This window comes from Oratosquilla oratoria, chromosome 1 (assembly GCF_046742065.1).
Source record: "Oratosquilla oratoria isolate Oo_2021 chromosome 1, ASM4674206v1, whole genome shotgun sequence".
Lineage (NCBI taxonomy): Eukaryota > Metazoa > Arthropoda > Malacostraca > Stomatopoda > Squillidae > Oratosquilla > Oratosquilla oratoria.
The window spans coordinates 126411476-126424192 of record NC_134777.1 but is presented as its reverse complement, the minus strand read 5'-3'; the positions used below and the strand labels follow the sequence as shown (position 1 = coordinate 126424192).

General features: G+C 39.2%; 2 protein-coding genes across 2 annotated transcripts in view; one reads left to right on the top strand and one right to left on the bottom strand.

The window, feature by feature from the left end:
• LOC143026593 (small ribosomal subunit protein uS8A) overlaps positions 1-9119 on the top strand; it is a 25198-nt gene extending 16079 nt beyond the window's left edge. Inside the window, exon 4 of the mRNA XM_076187249.1 lies at positions 8074-9119. Coding sequence (XP_076043364.1) covers positions 8074-9104 — 1031 coding nt within the window. The 3' untranslated portion in view covers positions 9105-9119. The remainder of the gene's footprint in view (positions 1-8073) is intronic.
• The window catches only part of LOC143026587 (uncharacterized), a 23759-nt gene extending 11166 nt beyond the window's left edge, over positions 1-12593 (bottom strand). The window contains exons 1-6 of the mRNA XM_076187234.1: positions 12372-12593; positions 11173-11289; positions 6621-6809; positions 6154-6245; positions 5844-6013; positions 5290-5476 (exon numbers count right to left, since the gene is read on the bottom strand). Coding sequence (XP_076043349.1) covers positions 5290-5476; positions 5844-6013; positions 6154-6245; positions 6621-6809; positions 11173-11289; positions 12372-12428 — 812 coding nt within the window. The 5' untranslated portion in view covers positions 12429-12593. The remainder of the gene's footprint in view (positions 1-5289; positions 5477-5843; positions 6014-6153; positions 6246-6620; positions 6810-11172; positions 11290-12371) is intronic.
• Between the last annotated feature and the right edge of the window lie 124 nt (positions 12594-12717).

Below are 12717 nucleotides of genomic sequence, written 5' to 3'. Positions count from 1 at the left end.
TCCATCTGTTTTGTGGACACAAGTGCCACAACCAAAACTCTCCTCCCTACCACAGATAACACTACAGAAATCCAATCCATTCGAATCCGCACAGGCAACAAATCAACACTGACAATAGTTAACATGTACATTCCCCCACAATCATCCCCCACAGTTCCAAACACCTTCAGGCCTCAATTTAGCCAACTAGCCTCAATCCCCAACCTGATCATGAGTGGTGACTTCAATGCCAAGTCGTCTGCCTGGTATGTCGACAACCCTGACACAGACAGAGGGCTTGATATACAGACTCAAATTGACTCATTGACTATCATGAACAACACACATAATCATACACATATCCCACACCAAGCCCTATACACTCCCTCCTCTCCTGATATCACTTTCTGCTCCCCCTGCCTAACCCCAACAACATCATGGAGAGTGGTCGGAACCCTTGGTTCTGACCACCTTCCAATCATCATCACCACCAAAACAAGATGCACCCCAGTTGGCCACAGACACACATACACCAATTACAAGAGAGCTAACTGGGAAGCTTTTACTGAAGAGACAGAACAACATTTTGAAACACTTAACAGTACACCAATCACAAACATAAACAATGCTGTGCACACTTTTAATACAATCATACAAAATGCAGACAAGAGATACATCCCTAGAGGCAACAGAAAATCACACAACCACAACTTCACACCAGAAATCCAAGGCCTCATCAGACAATGAGACACACTTAAACACAATACCCCCATACCTATCCCTCAAAACATAGCAGACCAAATACAAACACTAAACACTATGATTGCCAATAAAATACACGAACAAAAAACACAAAATTGGCAAAACTTTATCAATACACTTGATCACAAAACAAACACCAGCAAATTGTACAAAACACTCAACAGCATTACACTATCCAACAGTAACACTACACGCTCTCATGCAGCAATAATCACAACAACAGATAATCTACCCTCAAACAGACAACAAGCAAACACACTCATACGTCATTTTGCACAGACAAGCCATCTCACTTCTCACCCTGACGACCGACGCACTATTCGACGTAAGAAAGACTTTCCCACAGACTCAGACTATACACCCTTCATAGACAGTCAGACAAAACACATAATACATAATCTCAAGCACTCATCTGCCTGTGGCCCTGATAACATAAGTAACATCCACCTAAAACACATTGGACCACAAGGTTTACACGCAAACATTGCAAACTACAGCTATTCACACAACACTATACCCGACATCTGGAAACATGGTAAAATAATCACCATTCCAAAACCGAACAAAGACCCAACAATCCCAACATCGCACCGCCCAATCACACTTCTCTGCACCCCCTCTAAAGTCATTAAACGCCTAATACTTAAACTTGTCACACCACATATTCCCCTTGCTGACTCACAACATGGTTTTAGGCCACTACACTCCACAAACACTCTTCTGATAAACCTCACACAAAGAATTTTAGATGGCATCAATTCAGATAGGCCCCACCACAGAACACTTCTTATAACATTAGACATTAGTAAAGCTTTTGATGCTATCCCCCGCCACAACCCAACAAATAAAATATATAACACAGACATGCACAATAACACCAAAAGATGGCTGGCCAATTATCTGGCAGGTAGGAATGCTTACGTGTCATATAATGGCCAATCATCGCACATCAGAAACATTAAGAATGGAGTACCACAGGGCTCTGTTCTATCACCCACGCTCTTTAATCTATACATGCATGACTTACCCACACCAGAACACCTCAGAAATACAAATCTCTTCCTACGCAGAGGACATAACAATCAGATGCACACATTGTAACACAGACAAAGCTGCAGAAATAATCCAGCCATACCTTGATACACTCAACACATGGTTCATCACAAACAGACTCAAAATAGCTCCAACCAAATCTACAGCAACACTTCTCACCAACTGGACAAAAGAACACAAATACATACCTCATCTCTACATCAACAACACTCTAATACCACACACAAACACACTGAAAATTCTTGGTGTAACATATGATACATCCATGTCTTTCAAAGAACACATCACAAACATAAAAAACAAATGCACACCTAGACTTAACGCACTTAACCCCTTCCATACGGTGCCGCACACGTAGGCGTCATGAGGAGCAAGTGGATTCGCGACGCTGCCATATTGGCGTCTTGATTATATTTATTGTAGTCGCCCCTGTGTTTTTACATTCTCCCTAATCTGCTCTTAATCCCATTCTCTGTGGTTTTCAAAATTCACGGGTGAAAGAGAGAACGATCGATATAAGCCATGACTATATTTTATGATGCGAGTATTATTACGACACGTCGTACGGCTGGCATTGGCTGCTGCCCGCGAGATTTAAGTCCCGTAGTGAAGTGGTTAAGTCAATCGCTGGAACAACATTTGGACAAAACAAAGAAACTAATACAACAATATACAAACAATGCATACGCTCAGTGATGAATTATGCGAGTCCTGCATGGGCTCCTAATCCCAGTGAGACACACCACAACACCCTTCAAATCATACAAAACAAAGCCCTAAAAACAATTACAGGCTGCACAAATACAACACCTACAGACCATTTACACCATGATACAAAAGTCCTCAAAGTCAAGGACCACCTCGACATGAGAGGCACACAAACACTTGCCGCAGCCACCACAAACACATTACACCCACTACACTACATAGCAGAACACCCACACACACCAAGAAACATTAAAACAACACCCAAAGACCTGTATCACACACAGATACTCTCTTCTCTTCCTCCACAACCACCAAATACCAGCCTCCGGAAACATATTCATAATCATATCACTCACCGCTCCATTAACACACTGAAAGACAACACACTGCTGCATGCCAGACCCCCTGATATCCACCCTTCTGAATCCTCTCTCCCACGAGAGGACAGAGTCCACCTGGCCAGACTGCGGTGCGGCCACCACCCAGCACTTCTAAGCTACCAGAAGAGGCTGGATGACCGCATTGTGAACAGCTGCCCAGGATGTAACACTTCACCCCATACCATACAACACATAATGGAAGACTGCATTATACACAATCATGCACGCAAACAACACAACATACACTCTATAAAGGATTTGTGGGAAAACCCAGTTTCGGCTGTGGCATTCCTTGGGGAGACGGGACTGGTCGGACAGACAGTCTAGGGAACGACAACAACAACAACAACAACAACAACTGCATTTGTAATTAAGCTGTGTAACATATTTCATAATGCAATATTCAATTTTCAGCAAATGACCTGCCAATTCTACTGTATATAAAAGTTCATCACATTATCTATGATACCAATATCTAAAATCATGTCATGTAGCCATGGCTGTTCAATTTATACATGTATGGGATGGTGTGAGAGGTAAATGCAAAGATAATGGTCTGGGGATTGGAGATGATTAAAGAAAATGGGAAAAATAGGAGATAAGCCAGTTGTTGTTTGCTGATGACACAGCACTTGTAGCATGATCAGAAGAGGGATTAAGGAAGTTAGTGACAGAGTTTGGGAAGGTGTGCGAAAGAAGGAAGTTGACGATAAATGTAGGTAAAAGTAAGGTGATGAGATGTACAAGGGGAAAAGATTGCAGCAAATTGGAAATATTAAGGGAGAGAGGCTGGAGGAAGTGGAGAGCTTTAGATACTTGGGTGTGAATGTGGTGGGAAAGGGAGGAGTGGAGGTGGAGGTACAACGTAGATTGGGAGAAGCAAGTAAATGTGTTTAAATGTGTTTTGAGAAAGAGACATTTGGGAATGGATGCTAAGAGGAGATTGTATAAAGGGGTGAGTGTGCCAATAGCAGTGTATGGGGCATTGAACATTGCACATTGAACATAAGAGAGGAAAAGTTTAAATGTGTCTGAGATGAAATACCTGAGAAGTATGGCAGGTGTTACTAGGCTGAACAGAGTGAGAAATGAGGCATAAAGGAGAGCGGTGGTGGAATAAGAGTTGGGAGACTGGGTTGATGAAAGAGTATTGGGATGGTTTGGACACATTGAAAGAATGAAGAAAGATTTGTAAAAGAAGTGTGAAAGGCAAAGGTGGATGGAGTGAACATGAGGGGGCAACCAAGGATGAGATGGATAGATGGGGTAAAAGGGGTGTTGGAAAAGAGGGGGACATCTGTTGAGGAAGGAAGGGAGAAGACAGAAGATAGGGGTGAGTGGAAAATGGTTGTGTATGGATGATGCTTTGATGCATGGAAGGGTGTGGGTGGGGGATGGAGGGTTAGGGAATAAGTGTGAATGATATTTTGATGCAGCCCAAAGGGATTTCTCTCAGTCCTCTCTTTTTCTGCATGAGGAGATAGAGAAAGGGGTTGCTGATTAAGTGAAACAGCCTTGCTGTGGATATGCTGTGTCTTGCTGCATTGCTTCTGACCCAGGGCAGTGGGTGAGATGCAGGGATGACCTGTCATCCAGGAAGAGCCAAGAAAAGCAGGAGGGAGGGGTAGTGAATGGGAGTGGAGTATGTGGGGATGAAATGGGTGGGAATGGATTTATGCCTTTGACTTTGGCTACCTCCCTAGTAAGGAGGAAAAAGCCCTTGGTATACATATGTATGATGTCTAAAAGAAATTGCTAATTCTTAATGATGAACCACTGTGAGAGAAGAGAGAGAAGCTGATGGATATCTTGGACTAGGCCTGGGGACTAAATGCCAGCCTCTCAGGACTGCACCTCCAGACAGAGGTGAAGGGTTGATGGGATTTAAGGATGAATGATAGTGAAATGATCCTTTCCGAGTCTGTCTCACAAGATCACACAAAGCTGGTACCCATCAATGGTCACACATTATGGGTTTTTATTGTTGTTCTTGCAGCTGGTTAGCAAGCAATGTCAGTAGACTCTGCCACTAGAATTGTGAGGGAATCCAGCTGGATTGGACTAGATAATGACTTGAAATTCCATGTATTAAACAAACTGATGTTTGACTTAATGTCACAAACTCCCCCCATCAGAAGGCTAGGACATTGCCCCTTACAGATGACTCTGTCGCGTGGAATTCAATTAACCATGCCATTGGTCCAACTCACTGGTGGCAGGGTTTGAACTGCTGTCACCTTGACCTCCACAGCAAGTGGTGACGTTCTAACTCGCTAATGTGACAAAACAAATCCCAACATCCCCTGATATCATTTCCCTACTAAAGGAAGGATATGTAATGGCACTTGTTTAACCACGACACAAGTCCAACTCTTTGATATGATGAACTAACATCAGCATTGCTTACTTCAAGAACAGATCCCTCTGATCATCAGCCATAAGAAGAATATTGGTGAGGTTGTGGTACAACTGCAGAAAGTCGTGGCTAAAAAACTGATGTGCTGCCAGAACAGAGAGGCGAGGCCTCTTGGTCCAGTCCTTGTGCTGTGCTGTGGCCCTCATCACATTCAGAAAGTCTGGGGCAGCTGGAAGTTCTGTAGACATTGAATAGAGTGTTGGTAGGGAAAAAGAAAGAACAAAGATGGGCACTGTTCACTCAATGGATACCTTCATTTGATCAGATTTGACAAAAGTTCTGATTGTATCAGATTATTGAGGTATGAAAGAATTTTATCATACATTTCATTTCAATTGCTCTAAATGAATAACCTTGTTACAAAGATCATTCTAAGCTTTTGTGTAAGGAAGAATAACAACTTGTCTAATACAGTATGAAATCATAGCCTGCAATATCTACATTACAGTGACACTCTCTAAATAATACTGTAATCACTTAAAATCAGGGTAACAATAAATAACTTAACACATCTTGTCTTGAGTAAATGTGGGAAAAAACTTTACCTTCAAGAACCTGTGGAAGTAGAACCTGTTCCACTAACTTGGCAAATGCAAAGCAATCTCTTGCATGTTGATATGATGGAGATATTCGAGATTTGTCGTCGGGAGGGATAGACTTCTCATGGCAGTAACTACTAATACGTTCAATATGGTCTTGTGTCAAATCTCCGAAGCTGGAAGAAATACCCATAATATGAAACAAAACCCACAGTACATTAATATTTATAGAATGAATAGAATATGTGCAGTATATTTGCATATTGCATTCGAAACGTACAATTTTAATATTAATCAAATGTAGAAGTGGTAATACCTGCAGGAGTATTCCAAGCCCCAAAGCTTCCAAGTTCCTTCTGAATTAACAAAGATACTTGCAGGACTCACATTATTGTGGCTGACTCCTGCCTGTTTTCAGAGATGAATCCATCAATGATTAAATTGTAAACTTAAAATAATAATAATAATAATAATAAAACAAAATAAAATAATATATTTTTTTCAATCAGCACAACACAAAATTGTTTAAGAAAGAAAATAATAATAATAAATGAGAGAAAAAAAAACATAAATAATATAGATTTCCCAAGTTAACCCTATCTTGTAATCATCACTTTCTAGATCCCAATTGTGACACCTCTTACTACATCTATTATTTCATGAATTAGATCATTACTAACTGTGTTACAAAGAGCATACAATTTTGATAACAACCATTCACTCTTCACATAATTCATACATTTAGCCAATAAAAGCTTGTTAACAAATTCTAATGATAGTTACCCGGTCATGAAGAAAGATCAGAGTTTCAACAATGGATGCAAGCCCAGTGGACACATGCAGTGGAGACATTTTGCTAAGATTCATGTGCAGGAGTGGAGACACCCGCTCTGTCACCACAATGATCTCTCCACCAACATCCCCACCATCAATGTACTTCAAGAGCCCCGGGTGACGATAAACTTTACTTGCCTGTTGAGGTTCAAAGTAGTAGAAAAGGTTTTTTTTATCATTAAAGAAATAATGGTCCTTGAATGAAAACTTTTTTTTTTTTTTTTTAGGAATGTCCCCTTTTGGGGCTACAGGTAGTAGGACTCTTAATCCCATCCCCTGTCCCTTTTTTGTCGCCTTTCACGACTCAAGTGGAAATACTTGGTGGCAGTATTCTTTTCCCCAACCACAGGATAGGTAGGCAAAAAAAGGAAATGAATATTAAGAGAAATGGTACAGGACAGTAACAAGGGGTTGGGGGACAGCATAATGGAGGGACAGTCGTAGTATAAAAGTGTCATCATTTCTCTATGTACAGAGTTTTCCTCTATCACAGGATGCTGTGGATGTGCTGTCTTGTGACACTGCTTCTGACCCAGGGCAGTGGACAGGATGCAGGGATGACCCATCATCCAGGGGGTGCCAAGATAGGAGGGAGGGAGGGGGGTCTAGGGGAGTGGAATATATGGGAAATGAAATGGGTAGGAGTGATTTCTATGCCTTTTTCTTTTTGGCTATCCCCCATGTAAGGGGGAAAAAGCCTTTGGTATATGTATGTATGTATGAGTGAAAGCTAGCATATGTATAAGCTGAACAGGTTTATACAATTTCTTCAGCAGTTGGGGTGCCTTCTAACTAATAAAGGATTAGACATACTTTAATATAATCATTCATTTTAAAGTAATTTTTAATGTCCTACTTAAATGAAGAGATGAGGCAAAGTGGGAGTGAACAAAGACCTGACAAATAGGGTAAATAACAAAAATAATGGGATGGTTTGGGCATATAGAAAGAATAAAAGAAGACAAATTAGCCATTTCATTCAACCTAATGAAAATTCCTGTGCAGCAGAAAGGTGCAACCTACCTCAACCCTTTCACTGTTATCAATGATGTACATTTTAGTTCCTGCCAGGTGATCTTATTCATCTAAGGCAGGAGTGTCAAACTCACATCCTTTTGAGGGCCAATTATGCCCTTGGTTACAGTTTCATGGGCCATTAAAAAAAAAAAAAAAAAAAAAAAAAAAAAAAATATATACATACATATATACATATATATATATATGTATATCTATACATATATATATATATATATATATATATATATATATACAGGGTGGGGAAGCAAAATTTACAATGAATGTTTATACGTTTTTTCTCAGCAAGTATTGCGTCAATTGTTTTAAAAGCTCACATATGTTTATGTCATAACTATACTTACCATTATTATCCTTACCTTTTCAGAAACGTTGGCCTATATGAATAATCAAGAAAGCAAACGTCAAAGAGTGTGTGATTTGCTGAATGCACTCGTCACACCAAAGGAGATTTCAAGAATAGTGGGAGTGTCCGTAAAGACTGTTTACAATGTAAAGAAGAGAATGACTATGAGCAAAACTATTACTAGAAAGCCTGGAAGTGGAGGAAGCAACAAAAAACGTACCAAAACATTTATCAAAGCTCTCAAATCTAAAATTCTAAAAGATCCAACGAAATCCATGAGAAAAATGGCAATTGAACTTAAGGTGGACAACAAGACAGTTAGAAATGCAGTAAAATATGATTTGAAGTTAAAATCCTACACAAGAACACCAAAACACTTGTTGACAACAGCCATGAAGGAAAAAAGATTGGAAAGGTGCAAGAAAATTATTACATGGCTCAAGAAAAAGCCCTCCATTGTAATTATTTTTTCAGATGAAAAGATCTTCACTGTCGATGCTGTTCTGAACCGTAGAAATGACAGATTTATCGCAGAATCGACAGCTGAGGTTAAGGGGACATTCAGAACAAAACATCCTGCTCAGGTTATGGCTTTTGGTGTTGTGGCTTCTGATGGAAAGAAGATGCCCATAAAATTCTACAAAAATGATGAAAAAATCAATGCTAATACTTACTACAAGACCCTGAGATACCAGGTATTAACATGGCTTAAAGCAAACTACCCAGATGGAAATTATGTATGGACCCAGGATGGTGCTCCAGCTCACACAGCTACAAAAATACAAGATTTCTGCAAATCCAATTTTAGCAATTTTTGGGAATCATGTTTATGGCCACCTTCTAGCCCAGATCTAAACCCCCTGGATTATTCTATTTGGAGCGTTTTAGAACATGCTACCAATAGAACATCACACAGCAATGTCGACTTTCTTAAAGATATTATTAGAGAAGAATGGGACAAGTTGTCTCCCGAATATTTGAGGAACACTTGCGCAAGTTTCAGGAAGCGTGTGAAGGCAGTTATTGAGAAAGAAGGAGGACACATAGAATAAAAACATTTTCTCTTATGTATTTTTATGTGGTAAACGAATTATCATGACTTTCAATAAACTAATTGGTCATACGCTGTCTTTCAAGCCTTGCCTCAAAATATTGTAAATTTTGCTTCCCCACCCTGTATATATATATATATATATATATATATATATATATATATATATATATATATATATATATATATTATATATATAATGTAAAATTTATTATGTCTTGTCCTAACAGTTTAGTTACATTTTCCTCAGTCATAACAATACCTTGTCTAGGGTATTGACCGCATGTTATTGTGATATTAAAATTGCTCAGTAGCATGCAGCTGATACTTTAGGGTCTATATGGGGTGCCCCTACTAACCAGAGCCACACATCATTTTGTCTGTGATAATGGAAATCTCTATTCATAGAAAAATTATGCTACTCCATTATACTGCAACTGTTCCTCCATTATGCTGTCCCCCACTCATAATTGTGTCCTGTACAACTTCTCTGAATATACATTTCCTTTTTTGCTGAACCCTGTGGTATGGGAGAAAGAATACTATCAATGAGTGTTCCCACTTGAGTTGTAAAAGGTGATAATAACAGGACAGGGGTAGGACTAGGCATCCTACTCACTGTATCCTCACAATGGACATGGGAAAAAAAAAAAAAAAAAAAAAAAAAAAAAAAAAAATGGGTCTTTTAATGTGCATGGATGTGGTGTACAGATGAGAGTAAAAGGGAAGAGATAGGCAGTATCTTTGTGAGAAGTGAAGATGGATATGTTGGCACTGAGTGAAACTAAATTGAAAGGGAGGGGTGAGTTTGAGTTTGGGAGTCTATCTAGGAGGGTGTCAGGAGAGGACAAGGGAGAGAAGGGGGGATTATACTAGTAAGTGAAGAAACAGGTAAATGTGTGGTGGAGTGGAAGGTTTCTTCAAGGTTAATGTGGATGAAGGTGAATCTGGGAAGGGAGATGTAAGTCTTTGTAAATGCATATTTTTTTGCATCCAACCTAGTTATGTACCAAAAGGTCTCCTGCTGGCATGCTCCTCCTTTGTAAAGAAAGATTAGTAAAAGAGGTGTGGAAGGCAGAGGTGGAAGGAGTGAACATGAGGGGGTGACCAAGGAGGAGATGGATGGATGTGGTAAAAGGGCCATTGGGAATGAGGGGGATGTCTGTTGTCAAGGAAGGAAGGGAGAAGACAAAAGATAGGGGAGTGGAGAATGGTTGTGTAAAGATGATGCCGTGAAACATACAAGGAGGGGATGGGGGGGTGAGGGAGTATATGTGAATGATATTTTGATGCAGCCAGAAGGGATTTCTCCCTGTTTTCTCTTTTTCTGCATGAGGGAGCAGAGAGGAGGGGGTCAACAATTAAATGAAGCAGTCTTGCTGTGGATGTGCTGTGTCTTGCTACATTGCTTCTGACCTAGGGCAGTGGGCGGGGTAACCTGTCATTCGGGAGGACCTAAGAAAAGAGGGGGGATGGTGAATGGGAGTGGAATATGTGGGGATGAAGTGGGTGGGAATGGTCTTATGCCTTTGACTTTGACTAACTCCCTTGTAAGGAGGAAAAAAAGCCTTTGGTATATGTATAACTATTATAGTAACTCAAGTTGAAAAATATCTTGTCATTTTGTAGGCCACTTAAGACCATCCCATAGGCCACATATGGCCCACAGTCCATGAGTTTGACACCCCTGATCTAACGGAAACCTTAGCAGGGAAAGTCATAATTGACAACAGGAACTTTATTTTTTATTATTTTCATTTTTTTCTAGAAGGCTGTCATCATTAAAAGGAAGAACCTGTCTTGTTTAGCCTTTGAATTGGCTCCAGGCCTTTCTGTAATATATCTGGCTGATGCTACACAACTTTTTTCAACTATGAAGGTATCTTCTACTAATTAGAGGGTTTAGAAAAAAAATACAATGTGACCTACTTGTAGGTAAATTTTTATGGCTTAGAAAAAAAATACAACGTAATCTATTTGTATGTCAATTAGAGGGTTTAAAAAAATACAATGTGACCTACTTGTAGGTCAATTAGAGGGCTTAGAAAAAAAAGTACATTGCGACCTACTTGTAGTGCTCTTTCAATATAGGGTCGTTTGCGTGAGGTTGGTGGATGTGAAGCCGAGAAGACTGTAACAGGTTGACCAGACAGCTCTCCTGGAGCCATTGTCCAATCCTCGAAAACCTGCAATTACAATAAATAATAATAATATTGACAGAGGTTTTACAATTCTTTGACCAATTCATCGAACATTTAAACGCTTGTTGCCTTAAGTTTCTCGAATTGAAAACCAACAGCCCTATAAAAACCAGAAATGATCAACAGGCTCATCTATAGATCTCTTATGACAAAAATGTCAGAATGGTGTTATATGCAAGCATGGGACTAAATGCCTGTCGACAGCTAGAAGGAAAAAGAATAAGGTAGTTGCCACTTGTCAGTTCCTGTTATGTGAAGAAGTAACAAGCACAGGAATTCTGAAAGTCCTATTTGCAATTACATTTCTCTCTCCAAATCCTTTGATGATAAAAACAATACAGAGAAGACCTCCCTAACCTTATCTCTGCAGTCCTGGTCTGGAGTACAATGGTCCTCAGTGGCGCCATAGTTTGCCCCCCCACATATGGCAATATAATTGTCATTTATTCAGATGGACATGGTAGTCCTAGAGGTTCTGTCTGCAAACATAATTTCCTCCCTCACCCTCCAATGCTAAAAATGGCAAAATCATTTCTTTTTCAACAAACAATTTAGGGAAGACCACCTCTTTATTTCATCTAAACATTTTTTCAGAAATAATTGTGTAGTCTTAAACACTTACCAAATAATATGCCAAAAATCCCTTGTATATTGATATTCAAGTGAAGATATTAATATTTTCAATTTTGAACTCTTCAATATTGAATTTGATATGTACTTTTGGCAAATTCTTTTGTTGTGTTTAGCACAGGAGTGAGGAAGCATATCATGTTGATGGATGAGACCATTATACTTAAGGAGTACCTTCATTTCGTCCAAATATGTTAGGAAAATCAATTAATTGGAAAAATAACGACCTTTGTCGTCTATAATTAGCTATTGCAATTAGCTTATGGATGTTAAGACAGGTAGATGTTTTGACCTCTGGACGTTTTGACTGGTAAACATATTCTATACATCCCCTAGAGCAAGTGATTTGTAATATACAGATTGGTATTTTTCATCTTAAAAAACACCAGAAATGTCAAATCAAACGATTCTCAATGTGACAACTCTCAAAAACTCACCTGTCCATTGTCACGTTGTACTTCTAATTGACTTAGACTACCTTCTGTATTCCCCATTATGTTTTTCTTGTTAGTATGTATTGGTTAGATGTGTATTATACCAATAATGTATGGGGCGTAATGTTTAATTTGGTATCTATGTTGATCTCATGTTTACGTCAATGATTGTTGCTCCACCTTCGTGAACACGGACCTATTTCACTGATTTGTTTTCGACCTATTTCAATATGTTTTCGTTGCGATATTATCAATTGAATTTGATTTTATTTTCCTCAATTAATTCTCATTTATACTGAAATATCTGTAGTAATATACTGAATGATAATTTTTAATAATTTTCGCATTT